Source organism: Muntiacus reevesi, chromosome 7 (assembly GCF_963930625.1).
Source record: "Muntiacus reevesi chromosome 7, mMunRee1.1, whole genome shotgun sequence".
NCBI classification, from domain to species: Eukaryota; Metazoa; Chordata; class Mammalia; order Artiodactyla; family Cervidae; genus Muntiacus; species Muntiacus reevesi.
In genome coordinates this window covers 14452638-14475061 of record NC_089255.1, presented here as the reverse complement: position 1 = coordinate 14475061, position 22424 = coordinate 14452638, and the positions used below count along the sequence as shown (strand labels likewise).

Below are 22424 nucleotides of genomic sequence, written 5' to 3'. Positions count from 1 at the left end.
GGCAGAAGCCCTGTTTTTCCATTTCTTTTGCATCCCTTCGGCTGACCAGCAGACCCTCCCACCCAGTGCCTGAGTGTTTTAAAAAGTGTTTTCCCATGTGTTATCTTAACTGAACATGGTGTCCTCTCTTTCCTGCTCTTGGCTCTGCACCATGCCCTCCCCAGGCACAACTCCCTGAAACTTCCATCTGAGCTGGTTTGGGTCTTAGTCTACTTTGGCAGTTCCTACTGAATACTGCGCATTCTTACTCCTCTAGTCAGCGTGTACTTCTGTATAAGGATCTTCGGGGAAACATTTACATTAAAAAGGAAGACGGCGCTTAACTACCACCTTGGAGTGGTTAGGATTTTAGTAAAAAGCCACGGCTCCTTTAAAAAATCATGAAAACCCCAGGCAAATTCTCCTATGAGATATCTTTGGTGTTTGCTTTCACAGCTGGTCCTTGAACAACATGCATTTGAAATGTGCAGCCCACTTACACGAGGCTAGTTTTCATTAGTAAATACTAGAGTACTCAGTGGTTCGTGGTTGGTTGAATCCATGGACATGAAGGAACCTCGGATATTCAGACATGGGGGACCAACTAAATTAAACCCAGATTAACCCCTTTGTTGTTCAAGGGCCAAATGTATTTTTTTTAAGTATACATAGATTACCCATGCCCCCAACATTCTTAGTGAGATAAATCTACTTCAACAGGAGAGTTACTTGCAATGAACACAGAATTAGAAAACCATTTTTGACATCAAAGAGAATGTTTTTCTACAAATTTCCAGCAGTCAGGGGGATTACAAATTCTCCAAGGAAAACATGTAGCCAACATTTTAAGTGATAGGTTTCAAAATGAATTCAGGGATGGATTGTGAGACATTGTTTCCAGTAACAGCAGTTGCCTGAACTAAATGAAATTTTCCTCACAGACTGAGACCTAGGAAAAAGTCTCCACCTTGCCCCATTCTTTGGGTTAAAAGCACGGTTTAAGACCACTTAAAACTGTTACTCTTTACTACAAGAAAAGGAGAAACAGCAACATCAAAGTCTGTTTTATGATTTTATAACCATACTGCTTTGCCCAGGTTTTTAAAGAGAGACATTGTTACCAGGTTTTATTGTACGGTTTTGATAGCAACATATTATATGAAATCATCTTCATAAATTTTGTATTAAGGTAGCAGTGCCAGTACCTGAAATTGATTCAAAATGCTTAAGATACTCAATTACTTTTTAACACTGTTACACAATGCAGTGACTTATATCTTCTATTTCACAAGAATCTGATGATGCAACATCATTGTAATTGATTCATTTTCTCAATTAAATAAAGCTACTGTGCTTTTCTTTATATGAATGCCACACAGACTATAGAGTTAGATGTATTATCTCCTTTCTCTGTCTCAGATATATGGCCTTAAATGCTATATTCTGTTCCTCTGTTAATTCCACCAGAAAATTTAATGCCATGGTCATATTTTTCAAATTCTGAAGTGCCATGTACTCGACTGTATTTATATTAGGCGTATTTTTCACTGCTAAACTCTTTGTTGTTTACCTTTTTCAAGATCACATTACTGTACAGGCGCAGCAACCATAAAACAGACCCGAACAAAGTCAGCCTCCAGTCACCGCCTCTGCGTTTACACACAGTTCATGAAAAAGTGAAGCCCCTGGTTTTATAGCACATTAAAAGGGGTACTAAGGGTTCTCAATATAAAATGTTAGCTTCGTGAATGCCTCTCTTTATTCTGGGTCTGCCTTCCAAATGCTTAGATCTGAGAGCAGAGTTCAGAGGGACACAATAACATTGTTAGGGCTGATGTACTGCCTGTACCTCCCAACATATGAGATGCTGTTTATAACTAACCTGTTCAAGTCCACCTTCCTGCCTACACATTTTGCTCATACCGAGTTTTCTATGTCTAACTAATAACTGGGGACAAAGAACAGAATGATAATTGCTCCAGTCATAGACTTGGCTGATCAGTCTCTAGAACCAGCAGCATTTTGAAACACTAGTTAGACAAACCTCTTCTCTCTTCTGGGCATAGCTTTTTTTTTTTTTTTCCCCTGTTCATCAGCTGTTAGATCTAAGATTTTAAGCCACACTAACAGGGGATGCCTCATTCTAACATAAGACAGATCCTTATGTGTCTAAATGGGGAAGAATGACTTCACAACAGGCAGGCCTAAATCTCAGTTGGGTCTTCTATTTCCTTAAGAGGACCACAGAGCTGGCGATTTAAAAAGCTCCTGTAATGTGGCCTGTGACTCTGGAAGATGAACCTGGAAAGGAAATTACTGATGCAAAAGTTTGCTTATGGGGCCTCAATTATTTAGTCAATGACTCTGGTGATAAAAGGCAACTTTGGAAGGCTCACATTATGCTTCTATCTCTGGAGAGGTACTTTTTCACACAAGATGGTAGATAGACCTTGCTACCAGCCCTTTTATATTCAGAAGCACAATCAGAAAACTAAAATGAATCCACCTATGGAACTTAGAGAAGATACAAGCTCAAGCTTTCATTTTCTCTTTTACTCTCTGAAATTATGGCTTGCCCTGCAGCTCTTGTCGGAGAGATTTATGTGTGACCTGGGTCAGATCTTCCAATACCAGTTGACAAATTTTCTCTTTACATATTTACTGCTTTTCAAGCTTGTGTTATTTTCTCTTAAATAGAGAGAGAAAAAAAAAGAAAGAAATATAAAATTAAATCATATGACTGGAATTTTAAAAGAATACTGTTTTTATCTGTTGTGCTCCTGGTATCACATTCTAGCTTTTGATGCTGAACTCTATTCTCTTTCTAAATGTCAAATTTTAAGAACTGTAGTTATTTTGCAAGGACTCTTTTAAAATCAGATGCATTAAGCTAGAACTCTGGCTAAATATTAACATAAACAAGTATTATAGCAAACTGAGATTTTATATTCTACATGAAGAATGATGACCCAATTTTTTTTTTTTAATAGATGGAAGGGACCTCTGAGATCTAGTTTAATCTACTCATTTTGCTGTTAGGGAAACTGAGGCTCAGAGGGGAAAAGTGCCCAAGGTCACAGAACCTGGCTTAGAATTGACTGCTAACTCATGAGGCAACTAGTAAGGGAGGGGGAAATGCATCAGCTTTGGAATCAGAAAGATTCCTGGAATTCCTGTCTGATTCTCATGGCTTCAGAAGCTCCCTCCTTTCACTAGGCTTAGGGCTCTAGTCTAGAAAAGATAAGCTAGAGGGGCCCAAACATCCATCCCACCCCTCGAGTCTCCCCCTCAGGCACAGTTTCTTTCCTGACACAGACATTCAATCCGACTATATCTGGTATTGGGCTGGGTGCTAAAACTGAGTCGCATCACCTCCAATCCATCAGAACTTGTAAAAAAAAAGTGCCCAAATCTCAAAAAGCCCTCAGAGGGAGAAAAAAAATCACCTTCACGTGACCACAAACTGAATTGTTATTGTTGTTGCTGAGTTGTTGAGTCGTGTCTGACTCTTTGTGACCCCATGGACTGTAGCCGATCAGGCTCCTCTGTACATAGGATTTTCCAGGCGAGAATACTGGAGTGGGTTGCCCATTTCCTTTTCCAGGGGATCTTCTTGACCTAGGGATCTGACCCTAGATTCTTTACCTCCGAGCTACCAGGGAAATCCCTTACAAACTGAATACACAATGCTTGGTAACTTAAAATAATAATGCTTAATAAACAAAGGACTGTTTTTTTGAGAAGGAACAGGACAAAATTTACCCTGGTTAACTATAAATGGGAATTTTGGCAAACTGATATTTTTAGATTAACTGAATGTATTATGAGATAAAATGAATAAAATATATTATTTCTAACAATGTAAAGTGAACAAATATAGTTCACTTGTGCTCTGTCTCCCCTATTCATCAATCTCTGTCCTTGTTCAAGTTCTTATCATGCCTATGAATCTATCAGCATAGCTTGTATAAGACAAAACAGAACAAAAACAAAAAATAAGTTATATCACTCATTTAAACACAAATAAATGACCTAAAAATGAGTGATAAGGGGATTTAGTAAGAGGTTACTCAATAAGGTATAAGAGGTCACTGTGATCCCCACTGTTCTAAGATCCACTCACTGGCATGTTCTCCCTGCCTCATACCCCAAACTTGGGCCAGGGTGCTGCATTCCAGAGTGACCAGTTCTGAAAAGTTCAAAATAGATATCCCTGAATTTGACAAACAGTTGGGGCAGCCAGAAAGGCTCTAAGGTGCCCAGAGGAGGGCACAGCTCAGATGGGACCAGGCAGAAAATCATCACAGCCATAAATTAGATCACTTGGCTCTTGCTGCTTCCCGAGCATCAAGGACAATGCATGTCCACCGCACACAACAGCTGCAGCACCAAGGTGCGGAGCAGCTATTATTCATGTGCTGGCTCTGCCGGCCAGAGAGCAGGGGGAAAAGGGCAGGATGGCCGGCCTCCACTCTTTCATCCCTTGTGTATTTAAAACTGACGCGGCTCGTGTCCTCCCCTACCCAGGGGTACAGGAGCTAGTGTGAATCATTTCCTGGGCAAATAAATGAGAATTTCAATATCCAGACCTAAATTCTGTGAGAAAAGCAGGACTTGAGAATCACAATTCAACATGACCAATGTGAGTTACAAAACTTAACTTTTTCCCTCACAGTACAAGGTTTGGCCGAGGAGTCCATTAAGTAGTTGTGTTTCAAAGAAGATCTGAGATGTTTGCTGCATCAAACTTTTTTCTTTGCTACAAAAAAAAGGTGTGGTCTTATTTCAGAATCTAGTTTAAGAATATCTGTTCTCTGGGTGTGGGAGAGGGGTAGGGGAAGAAGGAGGTGTTGCTTTTTCTGAGAAAGGCCTGTTGACCATTCTACTTTTTATGGTTAAATAAATCTGCTATAGCAAAAGCTATTTTAGCATGGCAAAATATCTGAAAGGGTTTTTCTAGAGTCGCCATTTAGGTTGCATCTCTGTTAGCCTAAATCCTCCACATGCCACAGAATCCAGAACAATGTTACAGGTCACCTAGTCCAATTCCTTGCTTCATGTAGAAATTAGCTTCGTAATATTCCTGACAGACAGCCATTCTGTCTTTGCTTGAAGACCTCCCAGTGCCAGAATTCCAATGATTCTATCTTGGGTAGCTTGAATTGTTAGGAAATGTGTTCTTATTCTGAGTCCAAATATGTCTTCCTATAAGATACGATCATGGTCTGGAGCTGCAGTGATTAAGTCTAAAGACAGCTCTTCACATATTTCAAAACGGCTGTCATGTCTTAACAATGTTTTCTTTCCTCAACAAACATCCTATTTTCTTCCTAGGATCATTTGCTATGTTTGGCTGCCCTCTATCCTTCTCCCTTCCAGTAGTAATGGCATGCTAACAAACATCCCCTTGCCCCTAAGTAACCCATGAGCTTCATGGGAAGATGACGTCAACCCCAGCTTTAGAGGTGGGGCATGTAGCTCAGTCTTAAATTAGTCGCATCGCCTACATGCCCTGGGTGCAGGGAATTAAACTGGTCCAATCAAACTGAAATCTACTGCCTGGGGCTGCTTGAGGGGAAAAAGAGACCTGCTCTTCCCTTCTAAACTGAGAAGCAGGTCACCCCAGGAGCTCTATAGTCATTCTTGGTCTGTGAAGGGAAAAGCCTACTAAGATCAGAGCCCAAAGTGAACTACTGGATAAGGTTCTACCTAAAACCAGCAATACTTAGCTTTTCGGTCATGTATTTCAATAAATTCCCCCTGTGATGGAGGCAACTTTGAGTTGGGTTTTCTGTGACCTGAACCAGAAACTTCTGGAAGAATCACCCAGGCATGATTTCACATTCTCCGCTGAAGCTACCTTTCTCTGAATGTGGTGCCATTTAGGTACATTCCTCATAAAGTGCAATGCCTATGCCTGAACACACACCTTGCACTGGCTTACATCACCTTATTCTGGACACTGTACTTCGTAGAATCTCAGAGGCCACAAGGGTATTCACATTTTTGATAGCCATATCACATAGTCAGCTCAATGGAGAGAAACAGAGAAGTGTATAAGTTTTGGGCTGGAAAAAAATTACTTCTTTCTTGTACTCTTCTATTTCTTATCTGTTTCATACTGACAGAGTATTTGAGAGTCAAAATGAATGGATGATTAAACCAATTACAGCATCTAGACAAGTCTGATGAAGTTTCTGCCTGGGGTCTTTCCCTTGTAACTGATAGAAAATGCATCAGTCTTTCATTTGGCTGAAGGAGACTCATAGACTTGGTGTCTGAAAGCACCCGAAAGGTCCTTTAATCTGACCCAGCTCCATCCCATCTGACTCTTGAATCCCTCCATCATTACACCCCTGCTGATGTGGGTTCTGTTTGAATACGTACAGTAATGGGGAGCCCGTGCATTTTCTGACTGCCCATCCTACCTCCTGTTCCAGTTCTATCCTCCTCATATTGCAAATCCACATCCTTTCTTACAGAGAATCCTCAAATATCTGAAGACAACTATCAAATCTCCTTGGAAGGCTTTATTCTTCAGGTATTGATGCTGGCAGGGTAGAGTGGAAGTACGGACAATGGAAGGGGATGAAATTATTAATTTAAAGCCTAAGTATGTGAATCGATTCTTAGTTTCTTCTGATTCTAAAACATGCTATGCCAACATGCAAAAAAGTAAAATTAGACTAAATTATCAATTCATCAATTCATAAATATTTATGAAGATCTTGCTCTATGCCAGTCACTTTATGAGACTCTAGGACCCAAACGATGGATAAGATATATACTTGCTGGTCCACAAAAACAAAGTGACTTTTTAAGTTCCCTGAAATTTAGTGGCAGAGATGAGACTTAAGCACAGGGCACGCACTCACCTCTATGTCACTGAATATTTGTGTGAAATATAGTTCGATAGATTCAGGATGCTGTAAATTTCTAAGACAGCTTCCCCATGAGGCCCACAGCAAGTCATGTTTTCAGGCATTGCAAGGAAGGTTTTCTTTGTGAGCTAAGACTCCACATATTGCTCCTTAAACAAACAAACAAAAACCCAAACAAACATGATATATCTGACAACGTGGTTTGGCCTGCTGAGATTCTGAGATAAGCTGTAATTGCAACCAATATGTGGTTCTTACAGGATCAGGAAAGAAAAGAAAATCTTGAAATACAGTCACATGTAACCATGTTAATTAACGAATGTCTTATTGGCTTGACTGTGAATTCAAAATAGATTTAAAGAGAAGAAGTCATAGATTTAGAATCAACTAAAGAAAATTTGACTTCTGTTTCAGAGTTTTGGTTCACACCTCTCATATTTTGATATAGGCAAAATAACGTTTCAATAAATTCTAAGAGAGGATTTAGGAGATGGGGATGAGAAAGGGGGCTGAAGATGTGGAAAAGAGGAGGAAACTGCTCACACAAGATGAAAGCAGGGACCTCCCTGGTGGTCCAGTGGTTAAGGTAAGACTGTGCTTATAATGCAGGGGACATGGGTTCGATCCCTGGCCGGGGAACTAAGGTCCCACATGTCATGTAGTGTGGTAAAAAATAAAAATAAAAAAATGAAAGGGAGACCACAGATGTATCTAGCCCAGCATTTTTCAGTCCTTGTTTGCCAAAGAACTCTTAGTTCGTTTCAATGTATTTGTGTGTGCATGCACATATGTGTCAGGGAGTAGATGTCCACCTACACTATGTCCTGTCTTCCCATGATTTTGCAAGTCACTGACCTAGGCCACCTCTGTCATTTTTCCAGATGAGGAAACTGAGGTCTGAAAAAAAAAAAAGGTCAAACGACTGATAGGAACAGCCAGGATCAGAACTCAGGTTAGCTCTGCATGAGCCACTGGGCAGAAACCATATACTGACAATGCTTTAATCTGTTATTTGCTGGGTGTGCCGCTCGCTGCACCCCGGTCACCTCTGCCCTGAGTCACTGAACATTTCCAGTTGCCTGGCTACCGAGGAGGTATAGGGCTGTTCAAAGAGCAGGGGCTGTAGGGAGACCTTTAGCTGGGAACATTCTTTTGTTTACTGCATTTTACCAAACTAGTCAAGGTCTCCTCAAGCCCAGAATGATGCTCTCTGAAGCTGGTTTCTAAACAGGAAATAAAACAAGCTCCATGACCATCTTTGGTCTTTCTCTCCTCCGAGCTTCCTTCCTCCTAAGACTGTCACGTTCCCCAGCCTTCCTTACCTTCTCTCCGTGGTGGTCACCACCTATAGACCCTGACACTGTGTAGCATAACAGAGTCCACACTTGGTTCTAACTGGTTGCCCGAGGTTCCCTCGATACCTTGGCTCTGTGTATAAACAGACAACTGCCTCCTTTCTTAGCTTCTAGCAGTCACTGGGACCCTTCTTTCCACCTGGTGTGTCCTGGGCAATCTCCAGGTTTAAATCGAATCAGCTCTTTGCTCCTTTTAGGCAACTCATTGGTTTTTCAATGAACTTAGCTTATCTGTTTCATTGGCAGTAAAGAGGGTTGGGTTCTGAGCATCATTAACATTTTAGTTGAGGAAGAATTCCCAAGACCCCAGGCATTAATCCAGAACTGTTAAACATCTGAAAAGTAGTCTGTACTCAAACAAAGCTTGGCCAGGTCTGCCCCCTTTTTAACTTGGATGCCAATGAGCCCCTAGCCCCAAATATACCTAAGTTTTCTATACTGAATGTTGTTAAATAAAACACTGGAGTACAATAAAAGTTGATGTCTTTGCCTGTGGTTGCTGCTGCTACTATGGCTGTTGAGGACCACATTCCCTCCAGGGATCCGTATCCATCAGCAATTACCTAGCAGGTATGGAGCATCCTAGGACAGTAACTTCCATCTCTGAAGACACGCCGGTTGGAGGCAGTACCTGAGCGGATGGGCGTGTAAAATAAGGATAGCCATTTGGGCTCAATGCCCCTGAGTGCCTTTTCTCACTTTCTCCCTGCACCCCAGCCCTCCAGAGCAGGAGATAGTCTGATTCTATTGCCAAATACCTGGTAATCATCAGTGACTCATTTAACAGCTATGGACCCCCATGTCCTCCTCTATAAAGTAAATGAGTTGGACTGGACCATTGTAAGATCGCCTCACATCCTGCAATTCTATGCTGCCATTAAGGAGCACCAATGAAACCAAAGGGGGAAAAATGGCCGGCCTTCCAGACCACAAGTCTCAGAGGGAAAGAAGGCAGTGACGTCACTCGTAAAAGCCAGACTGGGCACCAAATTCTCTACTTCAAGCTTTAATTCTATTTCTGGGCTAAACTGCTTATTTAAAAATTATAGAAGAATGGTCTCCAGTTATTGAATTAAAAATTACTATATTCTGCATATAATTCTATATATTAATGACTGATTAATGATAGATTATAACTGAAAAAAGAAAGACTGTAAAGGAAGGCTCTTACGGGATCAGAAGAGTAATTCATTTTAGTCCTACCTGGAGTGAGACATGGTCATATATTTTCAGAGCTACATGGGTAAATCCCTAAAGTACTTTCTGAAAATATAAATAATACTAATATTACCTTGCTCTTGTTTACCAACTTATATTTTTCAAAGGGCTCTCTTAGGTATTAGGTCATTTGATCATGACAACCCCCCAACTCCCCAGCAGTCTAGCCAAGTCAAATTCATAAAGGGTGGCAGAGAACCCCTCAGAGGCATGTGCCAACTGACTTTAGGCGAAGTGCTCAGTCATGTCTGACTCTTTGTGACTCCAGGGACTATAGCCTGCCAGGCTTCTCTGTCAATGGGATTTCCCAGGCAAGAATACTGGAGTGGGTTGCCATGCCCTCTTCCAGGGGATCTTCCCGACCCAGGGACTGAACTTGCATCTCTTGTGTCTCCTGCATTGGTAGGCAGACTCTTTACCATTAGCACCGTCTGGGAAGTCCAGACCTTAGGGGTAGAAATCTTAAAATGCAATGACTTCCAGATTTCCCTGGAGTCCAGTGGTTAAGAACCCACCTGCTAATGCAGGGGACATGGGTTTGATTCCTCATTCAGGAAGATTCCACATGCCTCAGAGAAATGAAAGCCCGTGTGCCCTAACTACTGAGCCCACACTCTAGAGTCCTTGAGCTATAACTACTGAACCTGCAAGCTGCAACTACTGAAGCCTATGCTCTGTAATAAGAGAAGTCACTGCAATAAGAAGCCCATGTACCACAACAAAGAGTAGCCCCTACTCCCTGCAACTAGAGAAAGCCCTCACCCAGCAATGAAGACCCAGCACAACCAAAACATTTAAAATAAATCAATAAAAAATTTAAAAATGTAATGATTTCTGACCTCAGGTTGGTTCTCAGTCATGGAAAAGGGAGTCATGAAATTCTCAAGCCCAAGTTCATGATCTGGGCTCTGCTACATGCGCTGGCTGCATCCTGATACAGTACCATTCTTCCCTCCCCTTCTTACTTTCCCTCCTTGTGTTGCGTTAAAAGTCATCTAAGGAAACTCCCAAACTATGAGGGAGATAAAAGTAACAGCAGCAGTAGTTAACTTACTGAGTTAAAGTACTGCAAGGAAACCAAGTACAGCATGCTGCTTCAGACCTTTATCTTAAGGAAAGAGAAAATGACTCTCTTGACTAGAACGCCTGGAGTTCTTTTCCATCCTTCTAGCCTTAGAGCCTCAGCTCAAGCATCATCTACCCTGTGAAACCATAGCTTCCTCAAGTGAGCTGACCTCTGACTCGTTAGGCCAGAGCATACCATCTCCTGTAGGGTTCCTTTTGTATCAACTGCTATTTATTCATGTTTTTCTGCCCACTGCACTAGATGCTTTGATAGCAGGGACAACATATTTCATTTCTGTACTCCCAGGGCTTAGCACAGTGCCTGGACTGAGTAGATGCTCAGTGACAAATACGTGTTCAATTAAACTGAAATGTATGTCATAAAATAGTTTAGAAGGTGCTATAGAAACAAATCAACATTGGGTTAGTGCTTTAAAAAGCAAAGACAGGAACCACTAACCTAGCTGAGGTATTAACAAGTAATTTATCTTGAAAGTTTCACATTTCTAAGCTACCCACATTTGGGGCATGATTTCTCTTCCATTTCTGCTCTGTCTTAAAGATATACTGGGAACCCATCTCCCGTCTTTAGCATAGGCCAAGCAAATAAAATTATGAAACATCTTTATAAGTATGAAATAGGCATTGGGAGAAAAATTTGACAGAGGCAATTTAAAAATTCCTGGGAAGAAGCAAATGTGTATGAGCAAACATCTTCATATCACTTAAATTTCACCTCTGCATTTTATGGAACATAAAATCTGATTTTATGGCTTCAAATGTCAGTATATTTTAAATGTCTATATCCTAAATAGTGAGAGTGAAAATAAACAATGAATTAAAACATGTAAGCTAGAAATCTGTTTGAAAAAATAAAACCGCACACATATCACTCTTTTGGACTCTTGCCAATTAAAGATTATAATTTGAAGTTGGGATAATTACCCACTGCTACTTTTCTCTTTGACTAGAGATCTCACAGGAAAAACTGGATACTTACAATTTACTAAAATCCTTTATGTTCAAATTCAAAAAGTTCATGTAACAAAGGATAGATTCTGAACATCTCTTTTCAAAAAAGGCAGCTTTTTAGGTTTAATTTTGCAATACTAGGTTGGTCTAGATGTAATCAGTACGTTAATACATATATAAGATAGTGATAGCTATAGTGTGAATATAATAATTAATATAAAACAACATTAAATTATCAAAGTTAGGATCAGTAGCAGTATACTCAAAGAAATTTAAAACATGAATAAAATTAGGAGTAAAAACTCTTGTATTTTGACATCAACTTTTGAAAAACATTTACTATTTTAAAATAGTTTTAAGAACATATACTTTTTACTTTATTATGAGAAAAATACTCTATTCAGAACACAATTTATTACTACAAAATAAACATATGTTTAAAAGACAGTGTGTCAATTGAAAAAAAAAAACTTACACATATTAAAATAGCAGGTTTCCAAGCCAAGTTAAACAAAATATTTTCCACTTGACAAGCTGCTTACATTTAAATGAAAACAGGGCAACTCCTGGTCAATAATATGGATTGCATATAATAAAAAGGACCTTAGATCATGTTAATACAAGGATCAGAAAGCAGTAACTTCCATTAAAACCACCCAATTACTTAGGAAACTTTCAGATACAGCAAATAAATTAATCTGTTTTAAGTGAAAGTGCTCAGATAAGTAGCTTTTTGACCTATGAGTAAGTCTCACTAGCAGCAGTCACAGCAAAGCTAGAACCTGCTGAAGCAAGGCAGTCTCCCAATCAAACAAATGGTATTAGTAATCAAAAAGCATTTGCAAAACATATTTCCTTGGTTAGCAGCAGGGGGTTCTGAGCACATGCCACCTACAGCTTCCTTCATACTTTGATATACAGTATACAAGGGGTGAACACACCTTCCTCTAACCCATGAACAAGTGGGGTAATTTTTGCCAGGATATTTTCATTTCTGAACTATCTTGTGAAAAAGGCCAGTCATTATACTATTAAGAATATATATCTTTCACTTAAAATCTTCTTATGCACTTACATTTAACTTGTGTTGGAGAATGCCTCTTTACTGAGACAAGTAATACGTCATCATTTTGTTCAGCTAACAGGCCTGACAGACCCCGTCTCCCTGAGTTAAGAACAGCAGATCTCTATTTTGTACATTGGTGGCAAAAGGTGGGAGAATAAATGAGAATTGCCACTTGGTAGTAAAGATTTTTAATCTCAAAGATGCAGACATTCCTTCCACCTTGGCCTTAATTATTCTATTTGGCCAGAGGATGGTACTTTTTTTTTCAATAAAAGTGATCTCTACATATTGCAATATTTTATTTGAATGCCATTCTTATGTATTTTAACAAATAACATCACCATGTACTATATCTCATGTTTTTGATCCTTTTTTTTACTACTTATCATCTTCTTTATTTGAAACAGATTTTTAACAGATAATCTTGATCGTTACAACAATATCTTGCTTGAATTTTATTCAAATAATTCTTAAAAACAGCTTAAAAAGCCGTTTGGAATAACATCAAGCTTGCCATCAATCAAACGAAAAAATTCCGCTGGCGGTTGTATAAACATCAGATCAAGTCTGATGTCTTCAAGGATTTCAGAGTGAACCATAAAAAACTCCATTAACTTCTGACAAAGAATGCAAATTAATCACAACATGGGGTGAAATGAAATTAAAGGCTCTTTTCTAATCAATGACAAGGCAGGATGAAATATTTGTTACTCTCTCTGCACTCAGGCTGCCTATGATGTTTGCACTTCCCTTGAAAAGCCCCAAATGTAAGGTGTGAGTACAGATTCACCCACAGTCGATGTTCAGCCCTCCCCGCCACCCCCAGAGCTATCTGCTTACAAGTCGTAGAGATTCACAAAACACACTAATCATCTGAATCTCAGGTGCATCCAATTTGTTATTCACACTCTCCCATGCCAGTGAAAAGCCTGGCGCAGACAGATGCACCAGGAACCCTAAATGACAGTTTTGGCCTCCGGAAGTACGATCACTACAGCAAAATCTAGTACAGCCTCCAGGTGAAATGTCTGGAGCTCCATATGGAGCAGGGAAAATTAACAACAAGATGAAAATCACTGCAGCAGCGGGGAGTCGGAATTTTTGAAAAAAAAAAAAATGAAATTTAAAGATGAAGAAAGAGAAGTAATAAATTAATGGGGTGTGAAAACATTCAAAGCTTTACAATACCAGGGGCACTATTTGCTCAGATTTTTTTTCCTTTTTTTAACTTCAGGTCATTTTGATGTAATTTATTAACCAAGATCAGGAAATGTAGCCAAAAGAAGAACATTTTTATACATGCAAAAGTACCTTAAATACATGTGTATCCAAACTATCTTCACTTTCCTGTAGCATCTTGCTTACCAAATTTTCAAATGTCAGAGGCGACAGAACCCTTGAGAAGTCTCCTCAATGGATTTACTAGTGCCCTGATGCAGGGCACTGTTGTAAAGTTTGAACGAAGGACAGCAATTTTTAGCAGGCAATCTCTTTCGTTTCTCCTAAATTACGGTGTCATTAAACCAACCATTGTCCACCATCATGTTTTTTAAATCAACTGGATTTGGATGTACATGATTAACTACACACAGCTACCACCCAGTGTCTGGACATGGATATTGTTTCCAAAGAGTATTACAGCTAAACTGTTCAAGAAATTGAGATACTATCTCTTTACCAGATGTTTAAAAACATGATTTTTCATTATGCTATTGCAGAATATGCTTCACAGGCACCCAGAGTTTAATGGCACTGGGGTCAGTGAGAGCTCCAAGGCCTCCAGACACCCCGTCACTCTGCTAAACACATGGTGAGAAAAGCAAGGGGGCTCCAGGGGAATGGCTTTGCCATCATCTTCCACGGTACAACCCTTCTCATCTACACAGAAGGCCTGCCAAGGGCAGAGAAGGTGAGCGAGGAGAAGGGCTTGGGGCTGAGAGGGAAGAAGGGCAGTGGTTTGAACAGTCAACCAAAATCTGAGTTCACAGAGCCAGTCATTTAGTTTAGTCACCAGCAAGTCTCAGCTTTCACTGTACCGATTCATCCCCGAGGCAAGGTGCCTTGGAGCCTTGGAGACTCAATCTGGTCACCTCGAGGCTGGAAATGATAGTTCCTGCAGGTGGGATGTATAGCCTGAGTCACATAACAGCGAGTGCTCTGGAGCTCAATGTTGGAAAGGTGCTAGGTGGTTCTGACATCATTGGTCCTCCTACGATAAACTGTAGTAACAAGACTGGGTAATTATAATGACTTCTAGCCTTTTTTGCCATAGAGCCCTAAACTGCATGCCAATGAGGCTACACAACTTTAAGGCCTAAAGGAAACTAAAATAGATAGTGCTTTCAAATAACAAATAAAAACCAAGCCCCCCAACAATGAAATTCCTGGAGAATGATTCTTTCAACGACAATCCGGCCCTTTAACCTTTATGTGGTTCCCAGGCCACTGACTCTTCCGGCTATCTTCCCAGCACCCCTCCCGCATCTGCATCCCCAGAGGGTACACTCTGCGTCACCAGCAGGAAGAGACGCTGCTAACGACGCTGTCAGCCGCGCTGACGCTGGGCTGGGGGAGGATGAGTCTAGAAGCTGGCCTCTCCTCCCTCCTTCCCTTCTGCTCACTTTATGCTCTGCTCCAGCTGCAGCTGGCAGGTTGCGCACACATCTTCTTGCAACCTTTGGTTGACAATTAGAAGTTCTCTTTTGTGCTATAGTCCCACGTCAGGGCCAGTAAGGTGGCCCTTTGTACTTTCCCAAGTGGTTTCACCATAGTCTCATCTGATCTACATGCTTCTAATCAGACAGGCTCATTTTAGAGATGAGGAAACAGGCCTCAAAGAGTTACAAAGCAAGAATTAAGGCCTGTGGTGACTGGAGCTTATGGTAGAGCTGGGTTCATTTTTTTTTTTTTTAAGATTTATTTCTTTTACTTTTATTTTTTGGCTGCTCTGGGTCTTTGTTGCTGTGAGTGGGCTTTCTCTAGTTGTGGAGAGTGGGGGCTACTCTTTGTTGTGGTGAACAGGCTTCTCGCTGCGGTGGCTTCTTTGGTTTCGGAGCACGGGCTCGAGGCACACGGGCTTCAGCAGCCACACACAAGGACTCAGTGGTTGAGGCTCTCAGACGTTGGCTCAGTAGAGGCTAAGGGGCTAAGCTGCTTTGGCGCAGGGGCTAAGTTGCTCTACGGTATGTGCAGTCTTCCCAGGGCAGGGGTTAACCTGTGTCCTCTGCATTGGCAGATGGATTCTTAATGACTATACAACTAGGGAAGCCCCAGAGCTGGGTTCTAACCCTAATCTCTGGCTCCTGGTCCAGAGCTCTTTCAAAGAGGCCAGTCTCCTCAGCTTCCCACTAGTGAAGAGAGCTGAGATCTGATGCCCTGATTTGACTCGGCACCAGCCCTGGGGACAGAAAGGATGCAAAACTTTGAGATCTTAAGGATACATGAAAATCTTTCCTGTGTTCAAGGAGCCGACTAGTGGGTAACAATTGAGATGAGGCAGTCCTTAAGCATGGTAAATCAAGATTTGACTCTAGGGCTGCTTTGTAAACTAGTGAATCTCCTATTACTAGATGTGTTCAACGGTTTGCTTTTCAGGGATATTACAGAGAGGTTTGATTCGACGTTGTCTGAGATCCCTTTCCAATCTTGAGAGTTTGTGATTCACTCCTGCCCATTACACTCGGGATTCAATGGCCCCAAACTAGCTACAGTACAACAGTGAGCAAATCAGCTATCCTGTCTGCCCAATTTGTGAGGGGAAGCTACCTCACAGAGTGGTTGGGGGTTCAAATGAGATAATACGGGTCAAACAGAAGGTATTATTTCATAATCCAGTCCTTGCGATACTATAAAAATGTTTATTTTTCTTCATGTGTTTTATCTGAAGGCAAAAGGTAAGGGTGGAAAAGGAATTTATAAAGTATCCTTTCTCAATCCTCAGTATATAGTACAAAGCCTGAAATAAATGGCAAGTCCATCAAAAGTCATTACTGATGCCAACAATGAAGTGCACAAACTTCTGCTGAAAGACCTCAGAAACAGACCTGATGGCACCAAAAGCTACCTCTATTATTTCAAAGCCCCAGTTTGATGACAATACTCTATCATGATCCAAGAATTATAGTTTTCCCCTCACTCTGGTGTAACAGTGATTGCTAACTAGGGAGTGCAGAACATTTGAGTTTTCCATTTCCACTTGACTGATCCAGTAAACATACACTTAACACATTCCCGAAAACGTTCAATACTGGGAAGGTGGACAGCCTCTGCCCAGATTCGACCAGTCTTTCAAAGCTTCATTTGTCAAATGCAAAGGCAATCGTTTCTTACACTTCTCACTTAACCAAATTTCACTGATTAAATACTCTAAGCATTAGGAATCTCAAGAATACAGCTATATTCTCAAACTTTGGTATTTTTTTCTAGATGGATTACAAGATTTCTACCAAGACTTGTTTGAGATGTTAAGTTATATAGCGCCTCTTCATTTACAAAATGAGGGGACTGCATAAATTGGCCAAACAGTGAATTGTTTAAAAATTACTGACAGAATAAGAGGCTTACCAAGATAAATATTCTAATGAGCTATAAATCCTGAAAATGTGATTTTAATTTGATGGGCTACCTAGAGCTAAGCAGCAAGGCTGTATACACTAAAATGTCACTAAATTCGAGCATGCATGCCAAGTGATTACATTTCAGATCTCTTTAAGGAAAAGATTATGTTTAAACAAACAATCCTACACATTTGAAAAGTGAGACTGACACTCTTGAACCTAACAACTTGGACAATTTCTCCTCTATTTATCTCATGACTTTAACTGTAAAAGAAAAAGGATACAGAAGAGACATTTCAGCCTGTGAAGGGGCTTTAAATGTTCACATGGGTATCAGGAGAATTTGTTTAAAACTGCTTATAAAGATGGGAGAGAGAATGAGCCCCATCCTATTATTCAATAACCATGTTTGTGATGCATCTGCATAATCTAACCATGCATAAATTAGTATGTGTAATACAACACTTATTTGCATAATAATAGCAAGTTAATAGATGCTTAAAGAGCAGAGACCAACACCACCTTTAAATCAGACATGCCTCCAGGCACTTTGGCCTGTACAGACCAAGATGCCAGAAAAACAGTGAGCACCAACCAGAGGAAAACAGTCAAACCATTCATTTTTCATCCCTCTAGACATTTCACTCCTTTCTCCCCACACATTGGGGAACCATTTTCAAACCACAGAATAGCTTAACATTTTAAGTGCTAACACCATTCTACAATAAAAATCTTAAAGAAATTACCACAGAGATTATCATCAGCAATGGCAACATAATGGACAGTTTATTTTCTTAGAAATGTAAATAGAAAGGAAAAAAGAAAAAGCTCAAAATCATATCCATGTAAAAGTGGGGGTCCACCTATTTGCTTAGCAAAAATAATGACCTAGATCAGATACTTTCATCCTTCATCTCCATCCTTTAATTCAAATAACTAATTGAATCCAAAAACTCAAACATTGTATCAAGAAAAGGCTTTGCCTCTCTTCCAACCTCTGTATGAGCACATGGTGCTGGGCTGGGATGAGGAAAACATCACCAATGTCACACAAAGGAAGAGCACGGTGATGGCTTCCAACCTTTAACAAAGAGGAAAAAAAATCTAGAGTTTAAAAAAAATAAAAAATCAATAGAGACTTCTAAATGACTCCTTTAAGATATCACTTTTCAATTTAACAGGACAGATTTATTTGTATGTGGCTCAAATGTTCACAATTGCTCCCTGTACCTTCATACATAGGAATGAATGTCACAGTGGCAAACGGCAGTAATGAACAATCTTACCTGAGGATATGGAAACCTCCCAAGAGCAAGCTGGGAAAGGAAATAATATTTGTCTAGTTATAGATTTGCATGCAGGGCAGATCTCCTTAAGACAGACAAGTACTAAATTTCAGAATTGTATCCAGCAAAAATAAAAATATCACAACCTCAAATGCACAAACTAAATTATTGTTGTAATTACACTGAAGAGTTGTATTTAGAATGAACATTTACATTGGACAACGTTGTATTCCCTGATAAAATATTCTAATTTTAACAACTAAACACTATCCTTATGTTGTTTCTCTTAGGAATATTCTCAGCTGTACAGGCATTATTCACATTTACAAGTGTACAACAGCTTCTAGACAGAGACACAAAATCATAGGAGACTGTTTTTTTTCTCTTGTACAAATGGGAACATTTAATTGATCCTAGCTGACTGTTCTGTAGAATTGTCAGTTATAAGAATTATTAAGAAGAGTTAAAGGAAATGGGCCATATGAAACAGGAAATTTTGCCACTATTTTCATTTCTTCCCCCATCCATTCATAGTTAAAAGGAAAGAGCTATTACTAGTGGGGAAATGGCATTTCAAGATCGTGGAGCTGGAACAATAGGTCTGAAATTTGGAAAATGAATCCTTAGACCAATTTTGCCTGATTTGTAAACTGCTATGTGTTTCTACACCACTCACTTAACTTTGGTCTTTCAATTCTCACCTGTGGAAAAAAATTACTCAACCAGGAACAGGATTAATACACAGTGATAAGATCAAATTTACCAAACATACTTTAAGACTATAGTATAAGACTATACTGTTATTTAAAGAAAATAGTGGCTAAATTTTGCAACTTCATAACGTGGCCCATCTTCAAGCTCAAAATCCTTTATATGTATTTGTAACTATTTGAAAGTAGAATTGCTACAACAGGGAACTTTGAAGCTGGAATGGATCCAAGAAACATCAATCCATTTTCCAGACTAGAATCCCAGAGTCCCACTGAAGACATTTTCACGTGATTAATAAGTGTGGGGATTGACCCCAAGACTTGCAACCTGATCCAGGATTCTTTCCAATGTAATTACACTACCTTTCTATAACTTGAGAAGTTGTATATTTATTTCAAAGACATTGACACTGCTCAAACATTTTTGAACTGCTCTTTAGAAACTATGTTTAGAATCATTTCAAGTAACAGAAGAATGACTTCATTTTATTAGAACTGCATCTTATCCTGAACTTAAAATTATACCCCTCTGCTTTTTGATCATGTAAATTATTTGTTGGCTAAGGTTTGAATGGCCTTAGTCAACAAAACCCAAAGCCAACTTCAAAAAACAAATATTTTGTTCCTTAATAAGGATAGACAGGAAGGTGCTGAGGTTAATTTTTAAAGTTCTAAAACCAGTGCATGCTTCAGCAACGTAATAGGAATAAACCTATTGACCTATATGACCAATAAAACCAATAAACCTATATGACCACAAAAGGTGACTACTTGGAAAGGGTCAACACTCATTTGGATGTATATATATATATATATATATATATATATGTATGTTTTGGAATACTTGATAAGTTTTGTTACCTTGCATTCATTTCTTATATATTCAAAGTTCTCAGATTTTCAAGATATAAAGTTACACTATCATTGTTTCATCTGGTGGACATCATTAATCCATTCAAGTATAAAGTGAAGGAAAAAGAGTGTGAATGTTAAACTCCTTTTCACAGTTTTGCACAATTATGTCTGTCTATATACTGCTAATAGTTAGGAAGGGAAGTGACTCAGCTCTCCACTGCCTCCACTGTACCCCCCACCCAACACTGACCATTGATTTGACTTACATTTTGTAAATACAGTGTGTTTCTGGTCAATGAGAATGTGTAGATTGACTCAGGAGGAGTCACTCTGGTCTTCTGTGGCAGAAATGGGTGGGCTAGGCATTTGCCCCATCTGTACTGAACTGACAGGCAGTGACTGCTCACCAAAGGTTGTCAACTATCACAACACCCATCTGCAGATTATGAGCTTTGCACACTGCTTCATTTGGACTTAAAAAAGTAGCAAGAGGAGGGTCTCTCATCTGAAAAAGCTGACAGCTTAACAACTACTAGAAAACATTTAGAACATTCTATCTGAAGTTCTTCCACAGGTGCTGCACCATCCCTGGTATATGCTGAACATGCTATTAGGGCCTACAGAAAACTTCTGTCCACCCGGCTTACCAGCAGAAGCAGCTTGCCCACCATACATACAGCTAAGGTCTAGACTAGCTGGCCAGTGTCAACACTGGCCAATGGTTCTTGCAGATAAAAGAACTAAGCAATGATAAATGGAAGCCTTTAAAAAAATGGGATAAGATGAACTTCAACACAAAACCACAAATTCTCAAGACATCACTGTCCTATGGAGAGGTGGGACTATAGCTGACTTAGGCACATGCATGCATCAACTTGGCTCCCTTCTCATGAGTGATAAAAGGTAATGAGGCTGGCTGATGTCATTGATTTACTCTGTCAGAGACCTCCATGCAAGAGAACAGAGAGAAAATTCAGCTGGGAGCCTCTGTACCAGCCTGCTTGGGAACAGGTGGCAGTGCTTGAACAAGCAAACTCATCATCCTTGGGACTGGCTCTACTTGTGTGTACTTTCCGGATATCCTGTGGAAGCTCAGTCTTACTTGTCAACTACATTCCTGGGAGGACTGTTTCTAAGGCATCTTGCAGATCTGACCTCTTCTGAATCAGAGGGCAGAGAATGGTTCCTAGTTCTTGACCAGAGATGCACAGCAATCATTTCCTCCTTCACACTGTTGTCACTGGGTTGTTCCAGTGGCAAGCCAAGGATTCCAATTCTACGTCAGTAAAAACTGGCAGCGGCATTGTAAGGCTGGCACCAAAAGCAGTCATTCTAAGACTATGGGAGAAGGAACTGCCTTCCACATAAGTCTTTGTCCGTTTAGGTTTAATGCAGCTGCAGTGTGTATGTTCTGTACTATTTGTCTTGTGACAAAACAGAAGGAAATATACAGCCAGGCCCTAGAACCTTTTTATCAAGTTCAATTAGGAGAAGGCAAAAAAGGACAAGGACTCTTAGCAGTTAGGTTGAGGCTGTCAAAACTCAAAATAAACACTGAAACCTTATGGGGAAGAGGGAGCACATATGCTATGAGTGACTATTTCAGAGACAGACAGACCTGGGGCCATTCTGTATCTTTTACCCCTACTGGTCTATTAATCTACTTGCATTTCCCCAGTTTTTATTGTCAAGGTATTATAAATTAGGAAACTTACAAAAGAGAGTATGTAATCTTCTCTGAAATGGCCTGCAGATATGTCACTGTACTAAATGTGTTTCAGATTTAATGAAGCTTTAATGTCCTTTTTAATTTTGCCTGTTTCTGTATCACCAGGGGTCGGGCAAGGCAATCAGCACTCAAGAGGGTGGTTTGGTTTAAAACTAGGAAAAAACTCATTTGCTTATGAGTTGCACTGTATTTTCTTAATTAAATTTACTGAGTAAAATGGTTTAAGTTCAGCCAACCAATGACCTTTGTATGTAGATTTAGATTTATAAATAGGTTAACAGTTAAAGAAGAAAAAAAAAAGAATCACAACAAAGCAAACAGATTAGGGCTAAGCCAATAGCAGTCACTGCTCTCTTTATCATCTTTACAAAAGAAGCATTTAAATTTAGGCAGCTTAAGTCCAGTTAAAAAAAAGTATATTGAAAAATGTGGATCCATGTACGTGCCAGCAATTCATCAGATGACTCTAACATCCTTTTCATTCCCAGGAGGGGAACAGCTCACATTATAAAAGATTTGGAAAAGCTTTATTTATTTTGGAGGAGTGGAGGCAGAGATGGGGGAGCGACAGGATTCTATTTAACATTAAACTTAAAAAGTGCATTTTAATTCTAAATACTTAAGATTCAGTAAACTGCTAAACACTCTGAAAACATTTACCAGTTAGGAATACACTTAAATAACAGTAAACTACTAACATTTCACTGTAAAACTAGTACTGTTCCTGAACGTCATCTTACTGACCTTTTAAT

General features: G+C 39.8%; 1 protein-coding gene across 3 annotated transcripts in view; it reads right to left on the bottom strand.

Annotated features, from left to right (window-relative positions):
• The window catches only part of MAP2K5 (mitogen-activated protein kinase kinase 5), a 261148-nt gene that overhangs the window by 65392 nt on the left and 173332 nt on the right, over positions 1-22424 (bottom strand). For 2 of the 3 annotated variants that reach the window (XM_065940823.1, XM_065940824.1), the window contains exon 17: positions 18379-18408. The exons of the other annotated variant lie outside the window; for it this stretch is intronic. In XM_065940823.1, coding sequence (XP_065796895.1) covers positions 18379-18408 — 30 coding nt within the window. The remainder of the gene's footprint in view (positions 1-18378; positions 18409-22424) is intronic. 3 annotated transcript variants of the gene reach the window in all.